At 48.3% G+C, this 27247-nt stretch overlaps 1 protein-coding gene and 1 long non-coding RNA gene across 2 annotated transcripts in view; one reads left to right on the forward strand and one right to left on the reverse strand.

Annotated features, from left to right (window-relative positions):
* Positions 1-27247, forward strand: part of LOC120391796 — a 54996-nt gene that overhangs the window by 20889 nt on the left and 6860 nt on the right. Inside the window, exon 3 of the long non-coding RNA XR_005591487.1 lies at positions 1506-1608. This is a non-coding gene — a long non-coding RNA (uncharacterized LOC120391796). The remainder of the gene's footprint in view (positions 1-1505; positions 1609-27247) is intronic.
* ACER1 (alkaline ceramidase 1) lies at positions 696-26423 on the reverse strand. The gene is made up of 7 exons (XM_039515900.1): positions 26324-26423; positions 23095-23200; positions 12061-12175; positions 11156-11294; positions 6710-6847; positions 3305-3442; positions 696-864 (listed from the first exon to the last, which is right to left on the reverse strand). Exons 1-7 carry the CDS (start codon positions 26383-26385, stop codon positions 696-698), a joined length of 867 nt encoding a protein of 288 aa, XP_039371834.1. The 5' UTR covers positions 26386-26423.

Here is a 27247-nt window from a genome sequence, read left to right on the forward strand (position 1 = left end):
GCACTTAGAGAACACAGCATGATTGCATGTCCAGTTAAGCCTTTCGTGTTAGCAGCTTCGCCAAGGATGCCCCCTATAGGGTTAGCAGAGCTACAGGTAACAGTAGAAGGGAGCAGCACCTGTGCTCCGGAGAGCTGCTAGGACTGCTCTTACCCAGGGTCAGTAAGAGGGAATGGCTCCTTGTTCCTTGCCCCTCTTTGGGCACCCAGTCATCATCTAGTTCTTGGAAAATCTAGCCCTCTCAGGATCAGATGGCAGCCGGAGGCAAGTGACTCACAGACAAGGGGTGTGAAGTTAGGTACAGAGATGTGTTCCGGCAGTCATCAGTGTCTATAGCTTTAATACACAACACTCCTGAGAGGTAGCATATACATCAATAAATAACAATAATGTTAATCATAGCAGCCCCATAGCCAGTTGCCAGCACTTTGGCTTCTGTTTTATTAGTGTGATTCTTCCAGCAGGGGTCAGCCCCTCTCACTGGGGATCAGTGCACGGTAGGACCTCAGGAAAACGTTCACAGTCAGTCTCCAGCATCAGACGCCGCACTCCAATCACCATGGTGGCACCCAAATAGCCATTCAAAGCAACACACAGAGAGATTTTGGTATTTTAGCAGGAAATGGCTGTGCTCTGGCACTCCTCCCCCTCCCCGTCCCAGTATACACCAGGGATCTGAACTGCAGCACCTCGCCCTAACACCGTTTGTAAGGTGTCCTCAGAGTAAGATAGGGCAGTGCGATTGGCCAGGAGTCACTAGGCCAGTACTCCAGCTCGGGTTCAAAGGCAGGTATCTCGTACCGAGAATCAAAGTAGATAAACAAGGGACAGCAGTAGAGGATAGTGATGGATATCAGTACATGCCTGGCAAAGAAACAAAGAATGAGGGTGAGATGAAGCAAGTGGCAACACCAAAGCCAGTAAATCTTGCTCTCTGCAATGACACAGCGCCTGTCCGTAGGATGGTGGAAAGTATTCCAGCCACATGGTAGTTGCCAGGATAGTGTGGTGTGGGTTTGTATGAAGAACACACTAGATCACCTTGCTGGACACAAACCAGGCCAGATTCTGGTGTAAATCCATGTGGCTCTATTGAAGTCAGTGGCCATTTAACACCATCGGAGGTCTTGGCCCAGTCATTACCCTCTTCCGATTCTCAAACCAAAACTCAGCCCATACTGAGGGAAATCATGCTAGAGCCCTGATAATGTGGAGGATGCTAGAACAATTCCAGCCACAGTGTAGCTACAGCTACAGAGTTAGATCAAAACCAAATTATCAAGAAATCATATACCGTCTGGCCTTGTATATTCTGGATTTCAGGGCCTGATCATTTGGATCTCAGGTCTCATATATTTAGCTGTGTGTGCGGGTGTATGGGTGGGTGGAGGAGGGAGATTTGGAGATGTTCCCTGAGCATAGAGTTTTTGAACAAACTGGCTGACCCACTCAGGCAGCTGTAAATCCTGTGGAAGCAAATTATTATCCTTCTCCTTCACTGTCAGTTATTCAGAGAATCCAGAGAACATGACAATTGATACAGCTCCCTGAGAAGAGATCCAGCATATGGACAGCAAAAGGCATAGACTGCTGTTTAATCAGAACAGTGTAAGTAAAGGTCTGCTTGGTAAGAATGCATTTGGCTAGTGCCAAGGGCTTAAGCGGTGTTTAATCAGTTGTTAGGGCCAAATCTTGAGTGGTGAGAAACATTCACTGAGTTTTGCGTAAGTAAAGAGTGAGGCCATGTCTGTACACACAGCACGGCAGCAGCACAGTTGTACCGATGCAGCTGCACTGCTGCAGCGTGTCTGGTGAAAAAGCTCTGTGCCAACAGGAGAAAGCTGTCCCTGTCAGCATAAAAAACACCTCAATTAATGGCAGAAGCTATGTCGGTGGCAGAAGCTCTCCCGCCAGCATAGCGCAGTGCACACAGGTGCTTATGTCAGTGTCACTTATGTCGCTCGGGGGGTTGGAATATTCACACTCCTGAGTGACACAAATTATGCCGACATAGGCTATAGTGTAGACAGACCCTGAGTAAAAACTGAATCAGGACCTCAGGATGCAGCCCTTATTGCAGAAAGTGTCAAATAAATAGAGCTGTGCAAGAACAGGAATTTCCATCCTGTAGGAAGTTTCACACTTCGGACACAAACTGGAACAAAAAGTCAGAAGTGTGAGTGTTTCTGCAGAACGGAAATGGCTGAGAAAGTCCATTTTGGAAGAAATGTGAGGGAATGTTTTAAAACACTCTGGGCCAAGCCCAGGGACCCAGCTTCCCAGGAAGATGGCAGACCAGGGACCCAGCTGTCTGGGGAGACTGGCAGGTGGGTGAGCCTCCAGAAAGCTATCCAGGCTGTCTGCAGTGTTAACTAGGCACTTCACCTCGAATGGTCTTTTACAATATGTGTTAAATACAGATGCTAAACAATCTGTTCCACCTTGTATTTACTTGTGACACTTTTGAGGCTTGAGCAAATGAGGTCGTTGTACCTGTTGCTCAAGGGTGTGAAAAACCCACACCTCTGAGCAACACACTTAAACCAACCGAGGCCCCGGTGTAGACAGCGCTAGGCTGACAGGAGAATTCTCCCATTGACCTAGCTAGCACACTGCCTCTCGGGGAGGTGGAATACCTACGCCAATGGGAGAACACTTCCTGTTGGTGTAGATTGTGTCTTCACTGAAGTGCTATGGCGCAGCAGCTGCGCCGATGCAGCGTTTGAAGTGTAAACAAGGGCTTTCCTAGATCGGAAGGTGAGATCTGTGTAGCTCAAAAGCTTGTCTCTTTTCACCAAGAGAAGTTGGTCCAATAAAAGATATTCCCTCTCCCACCTTGTCTCTCTGGTTTCCATAGAAAGTTTGAACAGAATCGACGCGTTCGAACGCATTGATTCTGTTGAATCAGCTTTTTCCTGACAGACAACTGCTCCTTCAGAAAAATGTCAACCAATTCGAGAAAGAAAAATTGAGGCTGGGCTTTTCAAAGCAGATGAAGGGAGTTAGGCACACAAATCCAGTGGGATTTAGGGACCTGACTCCCTTAGGTTCCTTTGGAAATCCCAGCCTAAAAGAATAAAAAAATGAAGAATATAACTTTAAGGGATCATTTGTCAACCCTAATATTGATTTCACATCACCATAGAGCGTCTCATGCCCCCCTCTCCCCCCCAGTGCTTTCTGATCTCCTGAGCCCCCAGGCTGTCTCTGGGCATTCCCATCTGAAACCAGCAAGATGGATTTACCCCATAGCGACTTTCCCACTGAGTCAAAGCAGCACTGGAGAAGAAGCAGCCACTCTTACCAGAAACTGTGAAGGTAACAGAAGTTGATCCTCTGCCAAAATCCACAGAACCATTTGTCACTTAACCAGCAGCTAATGGCTAGCACCCACCACATGACCATGAACGCAGCTATGCGGTGAACACGGGGGTTACTGCACCTGGGAGACAGGAGTGGGAGAAAGATTGATTTCTTGAGGTTAGGAGAAAATTGTCCTTTCGGTGTAGAATACATTTTTAAAAAGCAAGAGTTTTAGATTTCATTTTCCAACCTTGATCTATCAGAGCAAGACACGATTTTATTTATGTAACTGGCAGTGCGCAGTGCTTCATTTTCACCAGGGCTGAGCCCAGGCACCTCTAGGCTTGGCAGTTCATAGTCCAGCTCGTCTGGGCGTGCGGCATCAGTTGTGAAAGTAAAAAAAAATTGCTTGAGCCCCAGCATCTTTTTCATGACAAATTAAACCCTGGTTTGGTGATGATGAAATGTGCAGTATTGACAATCCTGGAAACCTGCAGATGGGATTTTCAGAAGAGCCTAAGGGAGTAAGGCACCTAACTCCAATTAAGGAAAAAAACCCTAGGCGTCTCTGTGGCACCTTAGAGAAAGCTTACACCCAAATAAATTTGTTAGTCTGTAAGGTGCCACAAGGACTCCTCTCTGTTTTTTTTTGCTGATACAGACTAACACGGCTACCACTGAAACCTAACTCCAACTAGACTATTATCAGCTCCTAACACCCTTAGGCTCCTTTGAAAATACCAGCCTCTGTCCCCAGAACAAGTACAGCGCAGGGAGTGGCAGAGGAAACTTCTGCACAGAAGTCAGGAGAGGTGATTGCAGCATGAGGAGGAGGAGGTATATCAAGCTCCCTTTGATCTATCTAGCTCAAAGGTGGCTCAGGTAGCAGTGAAGCTGTGGTAGCCTTAGGAAGGTGGGCCGGGCTAACCTGTGCTGTGCTGCTGTGCCTTTACTGCTGTTGTTACTTAAGCTAGCTGTGATCTAACTAGAACAAAGCTCAGGTAGGTATACACCTGCTGCAGTTGCAACACCGGATTGCCATGTAGGCATACTCCTTAGGCTGTCAACAGGAGGGTGCATTCATACCAGTTGTGCAGGTGGTTTCATGTGCTTGGGCATTTGCCCGTTAGGAACTGTGTCCACACTACAGAAGCCATCAAACAGCTTCAAATTGGGAACACTGACAGAAGCTTGATTTGAGCCACTGATCTACAGATGGAGATTCCCTTCCCCGGCTCACTAGATTCTGAGCATCTGCAAAGAAACGGCAGCAAAGAATCCTGTGGCACCTTATAGACTAACAGACGTTTTGCAGCATGAGCTTTCGTGGGTGAATACCCACTTCGTCGGATGCAAGTGCTTTTGTCGGTGTAACTTACGTCGTTCAGCAGGGTGTTGTTTTCACACCCCTGAGCAACATCCAAGTTATACCAACCAAAGCGCTAGTGTAGTAGGGTGACCAGACAGCAAGTGTGAAAAATTGGGACAGGAGGTGGGGGATAATAGGAGCCTATATAAGAAAAAGCCCCCAAAATCGGGACTGTCCCTATAAAATCGGGACATCTGGTCACCCTATAGTGTAGACATACCCTGAGTAGGTTTCCCAGACCTGAAGAAGAGCTCGAAAGCTTGTATCTCTCACCAACAGAAGCTGGTTCAGTAAAAGATATTATCTCACCCCCCTTGTGTCTGAGGTTTGTGTGTCATTTAAGCCCCACTTCAGCACAGCACTCCATCCCTATTCACCGTAAGTAAATGCTCAATTACTTCCCTGAATAGGGATGTACTTAAGCAGGTACCTGAATGCCTTGCTGAACTGGGGCCTTAATGCAGACACTGGCCCTGTATCTTTCTAGGGACACCTGAATCGGAACTGATGGCCTGTTCTAAAGCCCCTTGGAGTCAGTCTTTCCATTGACATGAGCAGGTTTTGGATCAGGCTCATGGAGAATAGAATTAGGATACAATCATTTAGAGTAGAGAGAGACTTACTCAGGTGTTATCTTAGCTGTATATACAATCCTCATGACCCCATCTGAGCGTCTTACAGTCTTTAATGTCTTTATCCTCACCAACACACAGTGAGGTAGGGGAGTGCTATTTATTTCCCTTCTAAAGAAGGGGAACAGTGGCAGAGCAGAGAGTTCCCAGACCTCCCAAGTTCCAGGCTAGCACTCTAACCACTGGGCCATCCTTCCCCTAATGGGCAGAACCAAAACAAGATTTGTGTCTTTGAGTTACGCCTAGGTTCCTCTGTGCCTGTGCGAATGTCTCCCTACGGGTGGGATTCAGTCATTACTGTTTTCCCGCTAACGGTATTTAAAGTAGGTTTCAATATCTAGTTTCCTTTCATTTTGTGGTTAGAATTGTCAGATGAGAAAAGTGTGCTCCCCCCCCCTTTTGGCACCCTAATGGCTGAAGGAGCTTAGTACAAGCTTTAAAAAAATTCCCCATGGGGCAGACACTAATGGGTGAATATTGTGGTCAGTTCTGAGTAGGTGAAAAGAGGAGGGTTAATGGAATACCTTTTGCAACCTTATCAGCAATGGGTGCTATTCAGTGCCCACTATCATGCTGTAACTTGATGCTTGGCTGACTTCCCACAACACTCACCTGGTAAATAAACTAGTACCAGTTTCTAAATACTGTAATTGATTCAAGGCATTTGTTTGCCTTGATGACTGAGTTGTTGCTAATTCTGCTGACTCGGCTCTAAACTAGCAAATTGTTGCATGGCAGAGTCTTACATATTTGCTTATGTCTGTTGAAATAACAGATCTAAACTGCAGGCTTGCAAAGCCCTTTGCACAGACATTATAAAAAACGTGTGCAGCTTGACTTCTGTTAAGTTCATACATGGTTTAGGGTCCTCACAGAATGTAGGAGAAGGCCCCAATTTGATTTCCAGTTTAATTTCACCACTGTCATCCACAGGTACTATTGATTATTAAAAGTCAGATTGAGGCACAAGGCAAATAAGCAAAAGAAATCTGAATGGACAGATGTACATCTATCCAAAGTGTTCGCGTATTCTTATGGCGGCTTCTTGGCAAATCTTGATTTATTGCAGAGCTGGTGTTGCGGTGTATATGCCTATTGGTGCACACATGTGTGAGGATGTTTGTACATGCACAGGTACCTTTGCATGTGTGTGCTGGCATGCTTGTGTGCGTGTGCTTTAGTGTGCATGTGGGTGTGCATACACTTGTGTGTGTGTTTGTGTGTGTATATGTGCCTGTGTGGGCACATTTGTGTACATGTGTGTGCGTCTTTGCTTGTGTGCACGCAAACGTGTGCGGGTACTTCCTTGTGTCTGTGTGTGTTGGCTTTCCCCCGCACTCTTCCCTGCAGAAGCATGCAATAAAAGTGCAAACAAACTTTCCTACAAAGAAAACCCACATCTTACTTTTTCAGCTCCTGACATGTTAAGTACAGGAGATGGAGGGAAATGCTGTTGAGCAGATAAGCGTTGAAGGTTGGTTTGATGAATGACATCAGGGTGCAGACAACGGTGGCGATGCCAACCAGACAGACAAACTGAGTCCTAATGAGAAAGGGGAGACAGACAGATGGGGGTGAGTATCATGGGGTTGTACATTTCACAGCAATGCAGGGAGGAGAAAGTTCCCAGTCAATTGCTGAAAGGGTTAATATTTAGGGCTGCTGATTAATCGCAGTTAATTCACACAATTAACTCAAAAAATTAATCGTGATTTAAAAAATTAATCACCATGAATCGCACTGTTAACAATAATAGAATACCAATTGAAATGCATTAAATATTTCTGGATATTTTTCTACATTTTAAATATATTGATTTCTATTACAACACAGTATACAAAGTATACAATGCTTACTTATATTATTTTTTATTACAAACATTTACACTGTAAAAATGACAAACAAAAGAAATAGTATTTTTCTATTCACCTAATAGAAGCATTGCAGTGGCTAGCTCAAGCCCCTGCGCGCCGCCAGAGCAGTCCGCCGCTCCCCAGTCCCTTCCGGTCCCCTCTTTCCTGGGCGGGGAGGGAGGAGGCGGATGCTGAGTCCGCGGGCTCGGCGGCATGCGGCAGTCGGGCCACACGAGCCCAGCCGCACGACCTGCGCGTCATGCCCTGCGGGAGCTCAAAGGCAGCGCGAAAGACCAGGGACCCGCGCGCAGATGATCGTCCGGTCGCCGTCCGGCTCCCGACCTACAGGCGCAGGCATGGCATGGGGACACGCCAAAAGCGCCCCTCCCAGGATGCCGCCCCAGCAAGCGGCGCGCGCCGGCGCTGGTGAGCCGCCCCTGATTGCAGTGCAATCTCTTTATCATGAAAGTGCAACTTACAAATATAGATTTTCTTTTTGGTACATAACTACACTCAAAAACAAAACAATGTAAAAGTTTAGAGCCTACAAGTCCACTCAGTCCTACTTCTTGTTCAGCCAATCGCTCAGACAAACAAGTTTGTTTACATTTACAGGAGATAATGCTGCCTGCTTCTTATTTACAGTGTCACCTGAAAGTGAGATCAAGCGTTTGCATGGCACTTTTGTAGCCAGTGATGCAAGGTATTTACATGCCAGATATGCTAAACATTCATATGCCTCTTCATGCTTTGGCCACCATGCCAAAGGACATGTTTCCATGCTGATGATGCTCATTAAAAAAAAAATGTGTAAATTAATTTGTGACTGAACTTCTCAGGGGAGAATTTTATGTCCCCTGCTCTGTTTTACCTGCATTCTGCCATATATTTCATGTTATAGCAGTCTCACATGATGACCCAGCACATGGTCATTTTAAGAACACTTTCACTGCAGATTTGACAAAACACAAAGAAGGTACCAATGTGAGATTTCTAAAGAGAGCTACAGCACTCGACCCAAGGTTTAAGAATCTGAAGTGCCTTCCAAAATCTGAGAGGGACGAGGTGTGGCGGATGCAAGTCTTAAAAGAGCAACACTTCGATGCAGAAACTACAGAACCCAAATCATCAACAAAAAGAAAATCAACCCTCTGCTGGTGGCATCCGACTCAGAGAATGAAAACGAACATGCGTCAGTCAGCACTGCACTGCTTTCGCGCAGAACCTATCATCAGCATGGAATGTCCTCTGGAATGGTCGTTGAAGCACAAAGAGACATATGAATCTCGAGCACATCTAGCACATAAATAACTTGTGACACCAGTTACAACAGTGCCATGTGAATGCCTGTTTTCACTTTCAGGTGACATTGTAAACAAAAAGCAGGCAGCATTATCTCCTGCAAATGTAACCAAACTTGTTGGTCTGAGCGATTGGCTGAACAAGAAGTAGGACTGAATGGACTTGTGGGCTCTAAAATTTTACATTGTTTAATTTTTGAATGCAGGTTTTTTTGTACATAATTCTACATTTGTAAGTTCAACTTTCATGATAAAGAGATTGCATGACAGTACTTATATTAGGTGAATTAAAAAGTACTATTTCTTTTGTTTTTTACAGTGCACATATTTGTAATAAAAATAAATACAAAGTGAGCACTGTACACTTTGTATTCTGTGTTGTAATTGAAATCAATATATTTGAAAATGTAGAAAACATCCACAAATATTTAAATAAACAGTATTCCATTATTGTTAACAGCACGATTAATCGTGATTAATTTTTTTAATCGCTCGACAGCCCTAGTTAATATTAATGAATCGTTGCCCTTCTCTAGCACCTTTCAGTGTTTTGCACACATGAATGAGCTAAGCCTGACCCCACCCTTCCCCATGGGGTTGGTGTTGGTGTTGTTATTCCCATGTTACAGATGGGGAAACTGAGGTACAGAGAGAGGAAGTGACTTGCCCAAGGCCTCAGAGGGACTCCATGGCAGAGCTTAGCTGAAATTGGCTAACCGTCACCCCAGGCACAAACTGACCCAGGTGCACGTTCACAGTGACAGTGCCCAGCAGGTTAGCAAGTCTGCCCTGGGCTACCACCACCATAGCAGTCTCTCCCGAGATCTTTCTGCAGTCATAGCTTGGGGGTGGGGAGGTTGGGGGGTGGCGAGGACTACACAGCAACGGCATCTCAGCGAGGGCAGGTGACTGGCACTGCACAGGGATTACAGACACTTCCAAAGTAGACACCCTGGAGGGCACAACGGGAGGGTGGGTGGGAGCAAGTTAACTGTACATCTGCCCCAGTTCCCAAGTCTGCCGGGGTCAGGAAGTGTTGAATCCAGTCCCTCAAAGCTGTTCTGGCAGCAGCTTGTAATGGTCCCCAAGGGACCATTGTGCCAGTTGTGGTTGCTGGAGCACAGTACACTCTGGCTTTGCCTCCATCATGCCATGGAGGAGGGCTAAGAGAACCAGCATGGATCTGGCTGCACCAGCTTCCTGGGAGTTCCATATTTCACGGGGAATCCTCAGCTGTCAGCTTAGGGCAGCTTTGAACTGCCAGAATGGCATAAGCAGGGTTACAACCAGGCAGGATCTATCCCCTTGTGGTGGACACCTGCTTTTGCCAGCTTGTCTGGTTGTGGTTCCGTCTTTCTGTCCCTTATACACGGCACAGGCTTCCCTTTGCTAGGAAGCCTTGTGTGTTTTATTAACTGAATCACTCTTGGAAGGAACCCCTGTGTTTAAATGTTGGCAAACAACATTTTGTTCTCTGGTAGCTGCTCCACCTGAATCTCTGGGATCTTCCGCAGGAAGGGAGATGAGGACGAGCGGCCAAAATCCTCCCTTCAGGCTGCTGGGATAGGATAGCCAGCTCACTGCCCTGGACAAGGCCGGCCTGCTGCAACCGGCTTTGAGTGAATGATCCCTGTGGCACAGTCCCATGCTCTGTTGCGCTCCCCCTTCCCCAGGCCTTTTCACTTTCAGAAACTCGAGGCAGGGTTATGTCCAGGACGGGCCCGTGAGAAATGTCCCAAAGAACCAAATGCTCCTACGGGCCCATGCTATCAGAATGCCTTTGCAGAGCCCAAACCAGTAGATGACTCGGACTTTGCACCCGGCTTCTGCCTTGAGGCCTCCCAGCATGGAACCCAAGATATGCTTTATCCACCTGGAGAGGCCCAGAGCTGTGCCTGGCAGAGGGCAGGAGTCACCTGAGCGACAGTTGGACTGCGGCAGCAACAGAGCGGAGCCCAGGAGAGCAAGACCAAGAACAGAGTCTCCCCAGAATGTCTGTTCTCCAAGGGAAGCTTCCCAGAAAGCAGGCACATGACTGAGGGAGAGAGAAGGGATTTTCCAAAAGGCTCCTTGAGAGTAAGGCTGGGTTGTCTGGCTCCTGGGGTGGGCACGGAAGAGTTGGGGATTCCCAAAGGCAAAGAAAGTGGAAACGACCACAAGAAGCTGCAAGCACGGCCTGCTTCTGCTTTGTGGGAACTGCAGGGCCGGAGAGGCAGGACGGATGCAAAGTCAGTGGGAGTTTTGCTTGCATTAGGCCTGCAGGACTGAGCCCAGTGGCAGGAGTTCTGTCACCAATGACCGCCCTTGATTTCTCCTGCAAGCCCATTCAGATTTTGCCCGTTGCTGAACAACAATAGGGCTCTCGCATGGGGGCATTCACATGCAAATCCCTTGCAAGGTCTCTCCCCAGCTCCCCCGCCCAGGGCTCTGCGGTGAACTCCCGATGACCTCGTCTTGCGCCTGGAAATGACAAACTCCAAGTGTCACCAAGGGGAGAGCAAAGCACCGGGCGCAGTCACAGCAACGCAATCAGGACCGTCTCACCGGCCTGCAGGGGGAAGACAGACTGTCCCCCCAAACCCTGCCCTCACCCCACAATGAAAAATCCCAAGCTGCCGCCGTGAGTCCAATATAGTGTCACAGCCCGCCCAAAGGCAGCTGCTGGAATCTGCACCGTGCGTCCTGCCCAGGTCGTACCTGTCCTTGATGAAGCCCGGGAAGTAACATTTTGGGATCCAAACGGTGTACGTCAAGGCAAGCGTCCAGAGAATGGAGAGCTCATCCAGCAGCTGCCCCACATAGCTCAGGGTCAGGTGATAGTAGATAGAGAAAATACCTGCAATGAGTGAGGCTGGTTGTGTTAATAACCTTCCCCTTCCCAGCTCAGCACCCCCTCCAGGAGACAATCCGCTTCAATTCCTGGGGGGAGAGTCTCTGCTTCAGAGGATCCCTCAGTTCAATTCCATCCCACCAGCCCCTTGGTCTTTGTGTTGCAGGACCCATCCCTGCCTTTTAGTGCCTGCACTAGGCCAAATCTTGTTCCTGTCCAATCCCAATGGACATAGCAGGGCTGGATGTTTATAATGGAGACTAGGGTCCAGCCCCATCTGTCCAGTAAGGGAGAACCGGGTGGGACTCCCTTGGGAGGTGTCAAGAGCACTCCTGGCTTAACCGGAGGAGGTCACTCTGGGCACTCTGGGGGGTTGGTGTATCCCTGGCACAGGACATACCGCCTCTACTGAGCCAGCAGTCAGCAAACGGGAAATCTGAACCCTTTGGGCCTGATTCCTGTTTACACTAAGTCCCCTTTTCAGTGCTTCTGACCGGGCCTTAGTGCAAATGAGAATGGGGCAGGAGACGCCTAGGCTCTGAAACCCGGCGAGTCAATCGACCCAGGCTCTGAGACTTATTGCTGCAGTGTAGACATGCCCGAGATGCCTGAAGCTATCTTTGGCGCCTCCCGGGCTCTGTCCTTCTTGCAGCATCTCTCAGGAGGGGGAGCCCAGAACAGAATCTCACTCCTTGTCACTTCCAGTCTGGTCCTTTTGAAAGCTGGAGGCAATGGGGGTTATGTTAGGCCTTTTAATAACCCCGAAACATACCTATTAATAGGAACATGATGGAGAGGCTGTAGGCGGACAGGGGGCGCTGCTGGACATATTGGTGATTCAGGTACAGCAAGATGGGGAAAAGGAGGAAGAAACTCACATTGCTGATCTGAAAAACAACAAGCAACACACATCCAGCTTAAAGGGCAAAGGGCCCTCTGTCAGCTTGGGCAAGTCACTTCACCTTTCCAGACCTCAGTTTCCCCCTCTATAAAATGGCTCCCTACCTCCAGCGAAAAGCACTGTATGAGAGTGAGGTGTTGTTAAAGATGCACAAGGCGAAGGTGTCAGTCAGAAAACAGGGGTGAACATGAGTGTAGAGTGACTCCTGGGGAGGAGGGCAATGCTGTATTCTTTCTGACTGAAGTCAGCGAGCCGTCCTTGGGCCAGATTCCTGGTGTAATTCCATGCAAGCCAGTGGAGACATGTCAGGAGCGAGTCTGGCCCAGTGAGATTAAACTGGCTTCTTTTCTCAAGCATATCCACAGATATGCCAGTGCTCACCCACCCACTCTGTCTCTCTCCCCTGACTCCTTCCCCAAACTCTGCTAGTACCACCAGCGAGGGTGACCTGATGTCCCAATTTTATAGAGACAGTGCCAGTATTTGGGGCTTTGTCTTATATAGGCTCCTATTACCCCCTACCCCCGTCCCAATTTTTCACACTTGCTGTCTGGGCACCCTATCACCAGCTCTGCCCAGCGAGCCCTGAACACACACGGGAAGCTGGGTGGTGCTGGCTGGGACTGAGGAGCTTTGCATAAAGAGGCCAGTAAGGCATGATGGGAAAGAACTAGCATTTGCAAGGGGTGTGGGTGTAGGTGGGGTGGGGAGAGAGGGTGGAGAGTAGGGAGAGAGGTGGCAGCTATTCAGTACAGCAGTGATCCCATGAAGAAATAAACATCCGTAAATCATACTTTTTAAAATTAATGTGACAAGATGACTCTTCCCAGTCCATCTTCAAAGCACTTTGTAACAATGACATGTTATTACAGTAATTAGCATGGTTTAATATGTTTAAAATCACAGAAATTCTGTAGGGTTGGAAGGCACTTTGCGAGGTCATCTAGTCCAGCCCCCTGCGCTGAGGTGGGATCACCTATACTCACACCGTCCCCGACAGGCATTGTTTAACCTGTTCTTAAAAACCTCCAGTGATGGTGTGATGGGGCAAAGAGGCCCCACCCCAGCAGAGAGCAGTAAGCTTGGCAGTTAGATGCTGAGGCCAATAATATTGTTGGCCATAATGTCAGCCCACAGCCCTCAGCAGTGAACCCTTAGAAAATTAGAAAGTAGCAGCTGACCTCCTCCAAACTCCTAAGCAAGGTGAGGATGGCAACAGGAATTAATCTATAAGAACGAGTCAGCTCATTGGCTTTCCATCTCTTGGGTTCACATCCAGGTTTAGCTCTCAAAGAGAGTGAGTCAGAGTTGTAGGCTCCCATTTGTCCAGGTCACATCATTTGGCAAGATTCTCGGTCTCAGTTTAGGAGCAAACCTGGACTGGGAGAGCAGAGCTGCTTCCAGAGAGGACTGAGCATTAGCAGAGCTGTGCGAGGTGGCCCTGGACTGGTGTAACAGGGCATGCTGCAGATCAGGCTAGAGGTGCAGGTGTGGAAAATTTTTGCAAAGAAGCTGCCTGCACTGTACATGGCTTACGTGAGTGCTGTTCACTGGCACTAAATTCATTTCCACAGACAGGGGATCTCCTCTAGGGAAAATACCAGAAGAGTCTGGCTCTTCTTTTCCCTAGATTCCAGTCAGACTGAAACTGGTCATTCAGCAGGTGATATCTCCAAGCCACTCCTTTGGAATCCATCTCATGCTCTAACCGTCACCAACGGAGCAGGACTGTACATACAAATGACACCTTTGTCCCACTGCCAGGCACACCTATCCAGTAGTATCAGCCTGGGCCTGTTTCAAACACTGTATCATATCATAATCCGACTCTGAATCCGTCCTGCATTGCAAGAGCCGAGTCAGCTTCTCTGGCGAAAGAAAAAACGCTCAAGAAACAGGTTCAACTGACATGATCAGTTGCCGCAAAGAATTTTCCTTCAGGCACAGGTGTTCTTAGACTTCTGGGCCACCTTTTAATAGTGAGACTGTCTCCTGGGCACACCTCCTCTCCCATTCATGATTATATAACTGGAGCTCAATGAGCAACGGCCCACATGGAAATGTAAAACATTGACATGTTTCTAGCTGCCCAGTGCAGCGAGCGTTAATCAAGCTGGATGGGATTTTCAAAAGCACCATAGAGAGGGAGGTGCCTGACTCTCACTGCAAACCGTGGAAATTGAGCATCTAACTCTCTTGGGTGCTGCTGAAAAACCTGATCTTCACTTGCTCTTCATTTTGTCTCTGGATTAACAAGGGTGGAACTGAGAGTGTGGTGTGAATAATTGATTTTTTCGGTTCAGTGGCCGAACCGGGGGTGGGATTGAGTTCATTGGGAACCAGAACTGATTTTTTTCAGTTTTCCTCGAGTCACAAAATTAAAAAAAAAAAAAAAAGAATTTCATTTGGGTCGACTGCAGTGTTTAAAATGTGGATTGGAAACAAAGTGCCCAAACTGTTTGTTTGGAAAATGTCAAAATGAAATTTTTTTTTGACATTTCTCCCCAAATTTTTTCTCATTTTTTTTTTCAGCCGAAACTATTTGCCAAATTCAACCCACATTAGTCCCACACACCGCCATGCACTTTTCTGCAAATTTACTATTTGCTGAAAATATTTCACCCAGATCTATGACACGGAGCAGGATTTGGCCAGATGGGGGCAGAGAGCAAACCACTGTATCTGTGATTGGTAGAGAACAGGTCTTGTCCAGAAAGCAAAGACACTTTCTCACCATGCTGTACCTGAGTGGGTTGAGAATGATTATGCAGCATAATCAATGATTATTGCTCACAAGCCAGATGTACCAGATACCCTAGGGCCCTCAGGGCTTAAGCTACTAACAGTAGAAACAAATACCGATGAAGCAAGCTGATGAAGGGTAGGCGGAGGGACTAGCTGGAGGGTTTTGCATGACACCATCCACTCCCCGTCCATGGGATCCTATGCATTAGCAACAAGAAGCCACGATCAGAGGGCATGTCTACACTGGAGCTGGAGGTATAATTCCCAGCCCAGGCAGATGTACACGTACTAGCTCTGATCGACTTAGCATGCTAAAAATAGCGATGTATCTGCAGCGACCTGGGTGGCAGCATGAGTTCGCCACCCTGACTACAGTCCTGTCTAAGAGCCTAGTAAGTACTTAGACAGCTGGCCTGTGCTGCCGCAGCTACACTGCTATTTTAAGCATGCTATCTCAGTCAAAGTTAGCATGTGTATGTCTGCCTGAGCTGGAAAATACAACTCCAGCTGCAGCATAGACTTAGAATCATAGAACTAAGCCAAACAGATTTAGCATGTACCGAGCAGACACTTACGCTAATTCAGCTGTCACCAGATGGCTTCATTAGATTATGCCTCAGCTGAGAGACAAAGATGACTGGGCCATTCAGCCGAGCCTGTATTTTGAGAAAATGCCCCCAAAATGGTGGTCGTTCCCAAGGAGTGATGGAAGTTTGACACTCACGGTCCACTTGGAATCGTAGAAGGCTTTTTGAAATTTCCCACAGGCTGCTGCTTCATAGAACTGTGGGATCATTATTAATAAAAGCACAATAGCAGCTAGAGGCTCCAACTGAGATCAGGGCCCTATCGTGCCGGGAACGGCACAAACACCTCATGAGACAGCCTCTGCCCCAAACAGTTTGTATCTAGATGGACATGAGGTAGAAGGGGAAGTGACTTGCAGAGCCAGGGATAGATCCCATGTTTCTTGATTTCCAGGCCAATGCTTGATTTCCAGGCCAATGCTGTACCCACTAGACCATGCTATCTGCCAATAAAAGAGCTACCCAGAGTGCAGTGGAACATTAGAATCCTGCGTGCAGGGCAGAAGCTCACCTGGAGGAAGCTGGCTAGCGTGGACACACTACACTGCTGTTGGTTCTACCTGTGCGATCCTGACAATGCCCTGACCAGCGGTCCGGCACTCTAGTGTCGCTGATGCTGGTGGTGCATGGAGAAGCGCCAGTGGGGCTGGGAGCAGAATATAGCTCTCAGCACAATATATCCTGGTCTTGGGTTATCTGCCACAGCACTTTGTTGGCAGACAATTGCCGGGCCAGTTGGTTAAAGCATTGGGTATAATAGGCAGTATGAGAGGCATTATGCTATCTAGTTAAGCCTGAATTCCAACTTCAATTCTAACCCCTCTGTCCAGCTGCTAATAACTTCCCAAACATGTTCCTTTTTTGTGCTGAAATTTTCCATGCTGGGTCTGAGCCTAGAGGCAATTTAAAACAAACAAACAAAAAAGTTTGATCCAAATCAGTTCAGTTTCAAGCATGAAAAGCAAAACAGGTTTCTCTTCTCCACCTTCAGCCAGGCGGAGATTCCGCTGATAATGCATCTGGCCGTGATACCTTTCTATGCCCTTTTCTCCTAGAGATGCAGGGGAGTAAACCCTCTTGATGGAACAATTGGCTTAAGTGCTTGGCAGAATCAGACTCGAAGCGTTAACAACGTGCACAGTGCTGTACAAGGAGCCACGGGAGCAGTGCGCCTTTTGAAAATCCCACTAGGTGCCTATTTTCAGATTTAAGTGCCTGAATCTCTTTAAAGATCTGGCCCAAATTCCTTACCCTGAGTTTCCCACAGTCTTTGGGCCCAGTCTTGCTCCCGTTGAAATCAATTGCAAATCTTTCGATGGCTTCAGTGGGTGCAGGATTAGGCCCTAAATACAGGTGGATACCAGAATGACTGATCGGTGACAAACTTCTAATTGATTTATTGATTTTCTTCATTTATACATTTATCTGTATCTAATTCCCACATATTTATATTTACCAGAAACAGAGTGGGCGTCAGGGAATGGATCACTTGATGATCACCTGTTCTATTCATTCCCTCTGGGGCACCTGGCACTGGCCACTGTTGGAAGACAGGATATTGGGCTAGATGGACCTTTGGTCTGACCCAGTCTGGCTGTTCTTATGTTACTTGCCTACGTGAGTTTACAGCTGTCCTGCTGTCTTGGAAATATTGATTGACTGCTGTGTACTTGTACTGCAATTAATGATTTATTATTGATTATAATTAATAATTATGAATAATATGTGATGATGTGAACTGAGCCCAGACTTGGGAGAACAGGGACCTTGGATTCTTCTATTCCCGGCTCTGCCACAGACTTACTATGTGATTTCACGCAAATCACAGAAATAATGTAAGATGAGATAAGGAAGCAAAAATGGGTCCCTAGGAAAGTGTACCTGTTGGGTTCAGTTTTAATTGTGATTGCAGGCCCTTCTGAGCTTGGGCTTGGTTTGTGTCTGGCGAGGAGGCCAACCTTAGACTAGTTAGGAACACTGTTTCCATAGATGTGCTTGCAAAGCAGAGACTAGAGATGGATTTAGGATAGTAGCTGTAGCTATCTAAACGTGACCATTGCACCTGCCTCAGTCTGGGATATTTCTGAGACAGAAGAATAATTGGCAGCTGGTGTCACTGAAATAACCATTGCCTGCCCGCAGCAAGTACCACTAAAATTCTAAAGAAAATGAATGACTAGCAACAAACCCACAACGGGAGAAAGCCAGACCCAGGAGGAAAGCTTACTAGGAAAGACAAAGCAGACTGAGGTCGTCATGAAACAAACTGAAATGGAAGAGAGAGAAATAAAGAGAGAACCTGATTTTTCCTTCCCTTTGCGCAGTTGTTTCCACCGTTGCAGAGTGGGTATAAGGTGCTGCCACACCGATCTGGTGGCAAGTTTACATTCATTTTGTACTGGTGAAAATGACAGCACCAGGTGCAGCGTAATGGAGAATCAGGCCCAAAGCTGAACAAAGGACAAAGCAAACTAGCCCTAGGGAAGATGAGGAGTTTTGCTTTTCCGCACTGCTCCTGGAAGCGGTCGGCATGGCCGGCCCCTCGGCGGAGGAGCCAGAGGGCTCTGTGCAGTGCCGCCCCGTGAGCTGCGGAGCCAGCGCTGGGGATGGGGGCAGCATGCGGCGCTTCCCTGATCACCCCTGCATGTAGGGACCAGACGTGCTGGCCACTTCCGGGGAGCTGCACAGAGCCAGGGCAGGCAGGGAGCCTGCCTTAGCCCTGCCGCACTGCTGGCCGGACTTTTAACGGCCCACTCAGCGGTGCTGACCAGAGCCACCAGGGTCACTTTTCGACCCAGCGTTCCGGTCGAAAACCAGATGCCTAGCAACCCTGTGAGGCACCCTTTTATACTGCCCCTTTAGGGGAGCAGGTGTGCCTGCCCTTTGTTATCAGAGTTCTCTTTCTGAGCATGTCTCAGCTGTTGTAAGATGAGCACATAGCAGAGTTTCTAGGAAGGCTTTTTATTCTCATTGCCTGGCCAGGTGAATGCGATTGTCTCTTTTGGATGCAGACTCTGCTCCTGTGATCCAGGCATGTATTGGCTCAGGATTGGATTACTACAGCCGGCAGTACCAGGGGAATCAAACTAGACACTGCAGGATCCAGCAGCCTCCTTATTGAGCAGGGAATCTTGCCACAGGAAAACTGAACTGCTCTGAGGTCACCAATTCCTTTCCCAGGGGCCCTCTAAACCACCCTCAGGTGGCAGTGACTTTTGGTCACTATGGATCTGTAGGTGAAAGGCTCCATATCCTATGCCCAGCCCCACCCTAGAGGCCTCATTTTTTCTGAGATGCTTATTGATCTTTTAACCACCATGGCCTATAGTGGCCCAGCCACGCCCTGCAGCAACGGATCAAAGCAATGTTTGCTAACTGTAGCCTAGCAGCCACATTATCATCACCAGCAACTCAATCCCATGTTTGCCAGTTGGATAATGTATGATAATCTGTTGAATGTTGCATCTTGTTAGTGGACGCTGTGCCGCATTCTCCATGGAGGCCGCGTGAGAGTGTTTGCAGGTGTGGGTCTGTTTGCCAGTGCACAACCTGAAAGCATTATCACGGCCCCAAGCTCAATGGAGCAGCACTATGGGGGAAGGGATGGCTTTTAAAGGTGGAAATACGGCCAGTTACGGTGGATGCAAAGAGGAAGACGATGGTCCTGATTTTCCTCTTGCTGAGGGCCTGCTCTGAGAGGTGTTGAGTACCCTCAACTCCCCTTGACCTTGCAGGATCGGGCTCTTACACCTGAATACAAGAGCCCTATTCAGGAGAGCGCTTATGAATGTTCTTAAGTCCACTCCCAGTCAGGACAGCACTTCAGAACATGCTTCAGTCCCAAGGACCTGCTTCCATCCCATGGGATTTAAGTACATGCTTCCAGCAAAACACCCACTTAATCATAGATTATCAGGATTGGAAGCGACCTCAGGAGGTCATCTAGTCTAACTCCCTGCTCAATGCAGGACCGATCCCCAACTAAATCCCCAAATGGCCTCCTCAAGAGTTGAACTCACAATTCTGAGTTTAGCAGGCCAATGCTCAAACCACTGAGTTATCCCTCCCCCCATAAGGGATGCTTTCTTGAATCGGGAGCTGAAACTGAGTGTGGATCAAAATTACCTTCATGGGGAGCGACTCCACTGCAGTCAAAGAAGTAAGGCCCAGATCCACAAAGGTATTTAGGCTCCTGATGTCCATTGATTTCAATGGCAGTTAAGAGCCTATATCCCTTTGTGGTTCTGGGCCTAATAAGTGTACAATTGGAGTAAGTGAGATCAGGTGCCCCCAAGGACCAGAAAAATCTCTCTCTCTCTCTGAGCAGTTGCTCCGTGTTCAAACTGAAGGGACACAACTAGCCGCTTAATCACCAAAACAAATCCTGTAAGTTTACGCTCTCTGCATAATCTATATTCGCTCTTGGTCTCACTAGTTGGGCACCTGGGTATAAAAATACTTTTATCTCGTTCTCCATCCTATGAGAGACAAGCTCATGGAGGAGGCCTGGCTAGTGGAAGTGACATAAGACAAACCTAGTTAGGTCAGAACTTTAGGCATCCAGGTTTGAAAGTTAAGCACCTAAACCAGGGGTGGGCAAATGTTTTGGCCTGAGGGCCACATGGGGGTTCTGAGAGTGTATGGAGGGCTGGTGTAGTGTATTAAATTGCTCCCCATAGGAATGTGCTACTTACCATGTACTAGTTACAGCTGCCTGTCCTGGTGCTCCATAAGTAGCATATTCCTACAGGGAGCAATTTAATACACTATACCTGACGGCTCTCAGAGCCGTGCTGCCCAGCAGGAGCTCACAGTCCCACCACCCAGAGCGCTGGTGGCGCGGTCAGCTGAGGCTGCAGCGGAGGGGCTGGGGGCTAGCCTCCGTAGCCGGGAGCTCAAGGGCCGAGCAGGGCAGTCCCACGGGCTGTAGTTTGCCCACCTCTGACCTAAACCCATATTGAGACACTTACGGTGACATTTTCAGAAGAGCCTCAGTTCCAGTTTTTTAAAGTTGTTGCCTGGCTCCGCAATCCAATGCCTAAGTCTCCTTTTCAAAAGTGACTTGGGCCCACCTTCTCAAAGGTATTTCAGCACCTAACTCCCATTGATTCCCTCCAAAGTGCCTTTGAGGGTCAGGGCCTTAGGTCCTTTTGAGAACCCCATTAGGTGCTTACCAGCATCTTTAGGTGCTTTAGTGTCTTTAACAATCTGGCCTGAAGAGCCCAAGTCTCTTTTGGAAATGGGACTCTGCTCCTACGTCTCTTGACATTTCCACCCTTGAACTTACTTAGGTGCTAAAAAACAGGGCCAAGACTCATGATTTTTTAGGTCTGAGACGCTTCCAAGGAGCTTTGTTTTCAGAGGGCGGATTGCTCACCGCTTTCTGAAACCCGGCCCCTTTAGAGGTCTCAAGCTGGGGCTCTGAGAACCACTTAGTCACATTTGAAAATTCTGGCCTAAGTGTCTGACTTGAGTTACCCAAGTGTAAAAAAGTTAGAGCCCTTGCTCGCTATTCCCCAGTCTGATATGGGCCCATCCAGCAGCCATGCACCGCCGCTTGCTGCGCAAGTTATGTGCTTAGGCCTTAGTCAGTCAGACCGTGGGTGCCAGTTGCAGTGTAGGGATACTTGCGCTGATGATGACATTTTCTGGGTTGTGTAAGACCAGGGTAAAGTAGACCAAGTGGGCGTTCTGTCTGGACCAAACTCAGCTCTGGTGCAAGCAGGTACAATACCGCTTTGAAATCTGTAGGATTTGTTTTTCACTTGCACTAAGATGGAATTTATCCTGGGGACTTCAGGGTAATGCCTACTCTGCAGCTGGCACTGTGCCTCTCAGCCAGGTGCGGCTCTAGCTTTTTTGCCGCCCCAAGCACGGCAGGCAGGCTGCCTTCAGTGGCTTGCCTGCGGGAGGTCCCCGGTCCCGCGGATTCAGCGGCTTGCCTGCAGGAGGTCCCCGGTCCCGCGGATTCAGCGGCTTGCCTGCAGGAGGTCCCCGGTCCCGCGGATTCAGCGGCTTGCCTGCAGGAGGTCCCTGGTCCCGCGGATTCAGCGGCTTGCCTGCAGGAGGTCCGCCAGTCCCACGGCTTTACCCGCCGCTGAATTGCCACCGAATCTGCAGGACCGGCAGACCTCCCGCAGGCAAGCCACCAAAGGCTGCCTGACTGCTGCCCTCGCAGGGACCGGCAGGCCGCCCCGCGTGGCTTGCCGCCCCAGGCACGCGCTTGGAGCACTGGTGCCTGGAGCCGCCGCTGCCCCCAGCCTGGATAGACAGGCTCATGTTAGTGGGCTAAAACGCAGTGCGGACGTTGTGGGACAGGCAGTGGCTAGCCACCTTAGCTGGGACTCAGGGGGTCAGACAGGTTTAGATGCAGCTGGCTAGCCTGAGCTACCACCAGTGCTGCAACGCCCGTGCTGCTGTTTTTAGTGTTCTAGCTTGAGCAGAGCTAGCGCATGTCTGTCTGTCAGGGCCGGGATGCTCGCTCCCAGCTGCAGTGTAGCTTTACCCATAGAGATCTGTGCGCTAATTGAATGGGAGACGCTGGCAGTGGGTTAGTAGGGGGAAGCTGCAGTACGGTGTTAAGAGAATTGTTAAAACTGGGAGGCATCACAAAAGGAAGAACCGTCTCTGTGGATGATGGGAACATCCAGAATGAGAACGGTTATTAAACAGGAGCCCGGAGAGGGATACACATCCACATGCTTCAGGGTTTAAGCCAGCCCTGAACTATTGGGGATGGGGGTAGGCAAAAACATTCCCAGGGAAGGTTATGCCATGACTGCCTGCTGCAGCACCTTCCCCTGAAAAAGCTGGTCCTGGCCACTATCAGAGAGAAGACCCTGGATTAGATGGGCCCCCTCATCTGATCTAGCCTGGCAATGTTCTTAAGCGTGGTGGGGATGTGGTTTGTTACTGCATTAACATTCCACTTTCTGGAGTCCTGGGTTCAGAAGCTGGCTTGCAGTGCGTTTCAGCCACTCATGTATTTTTCTCCGTATTACATGAATCTCGCTATGGCGTATATAGCAACTGGCAGAAGACCTGCCGGACTGAAAAGCAGGAATTTTGCAGAGCTCTCCGAGTGGGAACCCTGCACCATACCCACCTCCTGGATCCCCAACTCCAGCTGATGCTAGAGTGACCAGACAGTAAGTGTGAAAAATCGGGATGGGGGTTGGGGGTAATAGGAGCCTATATAAGAAAAAGACCCAAAAGTCGGGTCTGTCCCTATAAAATTGGGAATCTGGTCACTCTAGCTGATGCTGTCAGCACCTCACTTTCATCAGCAATAAATATCCCATGATTTACCTGGAATTTAGCACTTCTTTCCACACCCACTCTCCCAAAACACTGATATTCAAAGCAGAGGGGTGCCCAGAGACAGCCAAAGCACAAGCCCACTTCTCAGACCTGCCCAGCCTAGCCCATCTCCACTCGCCTCTTCCCTCGATTATACACAGCATTTGCCCCACAGTTGCTGTTTTCAGCTGCCCCAGGGATGTGTGTGAGTTTCACAGTCACTGCACAGCAGGCCATAGTGAGTTCTTTGCCCCCCCAGGCTGCTCACACTCACCGTGTTGTAATACTCCGCGATGACCTCAGAGTGCTCGAAGTTGCCTTCGCACCAGTCGACTTCGGAGGTGAGATAGGCGAATGCGCTCGGCATTTTTGGGCTCCCTCTGCCAAGGGAGAGAAGCTGGTGAGGTTGTTCCCGGAGAGGATAATCGCACTGCACGCCACCGGGGAAGAGGTGAAACCTGCTCTGCCTGCCCTCCTGCATCTCTGTTCACGAGCACACACTGCACCGGCCAGTTTGAGCAAAATACCAATATCCAAGCCCTTGGCAACCGCACTCCTTGTAAAACTAGGGTGTGCCACTGGGTTAAACTAAAGATAAGCCCTGGTCCATTCACCCGTCCCCTTGTTTGTTAATTCAAACCCAGGGTAGGGCCAGATCCAAATTCTGCAAATGGACATGATCCTGAGGCTGCAAACCAAAGTCCTGGCTCCAAACTCCCCCAAACTTGGGGGATGGGGTTTGAAATCTGGATCCAGACTTTATGGCTTGAGCCCCCTCTCTAATTACAGCAGAGAGGAGAGAAAAGGCTAGGCCCCTTCCCCACTTCACTACCGCCCCCTGCTCCCCAGTTGCAGGCTGTGGAGGAATTCCTTCCTGACCCCAGATTTGGCAACCAGTGCAAAACCCCCATGGTTAAGTGTCCCAGAGGCCAGATGACTCCTGCTTCAGAAAGGGTTTGAAATTGTCGTGGTGTTTTCCAGTCATTGGAACCCTTTAGATGTGTCATTTATGGTCAGCGGAGCTGGGGTGTGGCTGCTCCCCCCACCCTCAATCTCTGGTTTCTATGGAGCTGAGCAGGCATTCCTCCTGGCAGGCTGGCTGTGTTTGGCTTTAACATTATGTGAAATGCCCATTTCAAAAAAAAGAGGGGGGGGGGCAGGACTCAGAGGAAATAAGAGGAACTAGTGGAGCAGTGAACACTCTCGGTTTGCAGAGTGAGGCTGCCTGTGGCTTCACTAGAAAGGCTGCAGTGGCAGCAACAGAAGGGGTTCGACTCCCATCACCGAGGGGCAGCAGCTAGGTTGACAGGAAAATCCTTGTCAGCCTGGCGCTGTCTACACCAGGGATTAGGTCGGCTTAACTCTATCACACGACGTGGGTTTTTTTTCCCCCACCCCTGAGAGATGTAGCTGGGTCAACCTCACTTCTTAGTGTAGGCCTGGCCTGAGTCTCCTTCTCTTCCTGTCATGCATCAAATTGCAGAATGCGTCTTCCTTGTCCCCTGCAGCTCAGGAGCTGCATGTCATTCTAGAAACTCCCCAGATGTTAACACTAAAACAGCTGCCAGCATCACTGGTCATCTCTCTCACCAGACAGAGAATCGTAGGACTGGATGGGACCTCGAGAGGTCATCTAGTCCGGTCCCCTGCACTCAGGGCAGGACTAAGTATTATCTAGACCATCCCTGACAGGTGTTTGTCCAACCTGCTCTTAAAAATCCCCAATGATGAAGATTCCACAACCTCCCTTGGCAATTTATTCCAGTGCTTAACCCCCCTGACAAGAAGTTTTTCCTAATGTCCAACCTAAACTGCCCTTGCTGCAATTTAAGCCCATTGCTTCTTGTCCTATCCCCAGAGGTTAATGAGAACAATTTTTCTCCCTCTTCCTTCTAACAACCTTTTATGCACGTGAAAACTGTTATCATGTCCCCTCTCAGTCTTCTCTTCCCCAGACTAAACAACCCCCCTTTCTTTTTTCCAATCTTCCCTCAGAGGTCATGTTTTCTAGACCTTTAATCGTTGTGGCTTTTCTCTGGATTTTCTCCAGTTTGTCCACATCTTTCCTGAAATGTGGCACCCAGAACTTGGCACTATACTCCATTTGAGCAGGCAGTAGAGTGGAAAAATTACTTCTCGTGTCTTGCTTGCAACGCTTCTACTAATACATCCCAGAATGATGTTTGCTTTTTTTGCAACAGTGTTACACTGTTCACTCATATTTAGCTTGTGATCCACTATGACCCCCAGATCCCTTTCTGCAGTACTCCTTCTTAGGCAGTCATTTCCCATTTTGTATGTATGCAACTGATTGTCCCTTCCTGAGTAGAGTACTTTGCATTTGTCTTTATTTGAATTTCATCATGTTTCTTTCAGACCATTTCTCCTGTTTGTCCAATCATTTTGCATTTTAATCCTATCCTCCAAAGCACTTGCAACCCCTCCCAGCTTGGTATCATCCGCAAACTTTGTAAGTGTACTCTCTATGCCATTATCTAAATCATTGATGAAGATATTGAACAGAACCGGACCCAGAACTGATACCTGTGGGACTCCACTCATTATGCCCTTCCAGCTTGACTGTGAACCACTGATAACTGCTCTCTGGGAATGATTTTCCAACCAGTTTCGCACCCACCTTATAGCAACTCCATCTAAGTTGTATTTCCCTAGTTTGTTTATGAGAAAGTCATGCAAGACAGTATCAAAAGCCTTACTAAAGTCAAGATATACCACATCTACTACTCCCTCACCTATCCACAAGGCTTGTTACCCTGTCAAAGAAAGCTATTAGATTGGTTTGACATGATTTGTTCTTGACAAATCCATGCAGACTGTTACTTATCACCTTATTATCGTCTAGGTAGGTGTTTGCAAATTGATTATTTGCTCTATTATCTTTCCAGGTACAGAAGTTAAGCTGACTGGTCTATAATTCCCCGGGTTGTCCTTATTCCCCTTTTTATAGATGGGCACTAGATTTGCCCTTTTCCAGCCCGCTGGAATCTCTCCCGTCTTCCATGACTTTTAGAAGATAATCACTAATAGCTCAGATATCTCCTCAGTCAGCTGCTTGAGTATTCTAGGATGTATTTCACCAGGCCCCGGTGACTTGAAGGCATCTAACTTGTCTAAGTCATTTTTAACTTGTTCTTGTTTCAACCCCATAATTGCTTCCACTCATTCTCCCTTCCAAGTTCACATAATTTTTGCAGTTAGACAAAGGAGCATCTTGCTTGGAGAAAAGTGCAAAGTTAGCTACCTTTCAGGGTTGGATGAGTTCTGCTCATTGGGTAAATCGGTCAGTGACTAAGCAAAGCTACAAACTGCTCTAGGTCAGTGGAGATCATGGTCCTCACTCAGGGTGAAATTCACCCCTGCGCAGGCCCCTAGCAGAAAATTGATGCATCACTTAAGTCCTGGTTTATGTGGAGCAGAGGCATCATGCTGCACCACTGCGCAGGGGTGAATCTCTGCCTTAGTGCACATCTTGAGGAAAATACCTTCCCTGGCAGTGACATGGTGCTCTCAGCAGTCTAGGAGGGATTTTCACCTGAGCATTCATGTGTCGAGCATCCCCAAACTAGCCTGATGACTGCAGATGCTGCGTTTTGAAAAAGGAGGTGTTGGAAAATTCACCCCCTTTTATCCTGCTCTTCCCAAAAGCCAAGGGATCTCCTGCTCCCAAGATGGACACTATCACTTTCATAGTCCTCTCCCCTCCCGCTCGTTTTTAAAAGCAATTCTGCATTTTTTGTTTGGTTGTCTCATATCTTAGAAGCTGAGATGCAGGGACACATTCAGACATTGGCAGGTTAAAAATTCTGTGCCTCCAGCTGCCTAGATTTCCTTGGAACTGGACCCATCTAACTTGTTTTGGGGTTTTTGTTTTTGTTTGTTTGTTTTAAAGCATCCTAAATGGCAGTTTAAGCACAGCATTTTGAGTTTTGTAAAACATGAGTTACAAAGCATGGGCTTTTCTGAAGCGCCTGAGTGTCAGGAGCACATGGTCCATTGCCTTGCGTGAGACTTGTGGTCAAGACTCTCAAAAGTGACGTCAGTGGTGCGGGAACAATTTTTATAGTGAGGGTGCTGAAGGTGGAAGCCATGTATTTGAGTTGTTATCACTCCTTCAAGCCAGGAGTTGTGGCAGCACCTGCTAATACCAGCATCTATGGGTGACTGATTTTGGGGGATGCCACTATAGATGCCATAAAGGGGCCTGATTTTCCAGAGCGTGGTGGCTCAGTTTAAGGCATCTCAAGATGGGCACCCAATAACTGGGATACCCAGAATGACTAGTCACTTTTTAAAACCTTAGTCGTTGCTCCTAAGTCACGTACGCACCTGTGAAAATGACACCCAGAACCTAATGGCTGAGAGGCAGGCACCCAATATCTACAGAAAATCAATGAGTTGGGCACCTT

The sequence above is a fragment of the Mauremys reevesii genome, linkage group 26, assembly GCF_016161935.1.
Source record: "Mauremys reevesii isolate NIE-2019 linkage group 26, ASM1616193v1, whole genome shotgun sequence".
NCBI classification, from domain to species: Eukaryota; Metazoa; Chordata; order Testudines; family Geoemydidae; genus Mauremys; species Mauremys reevesii.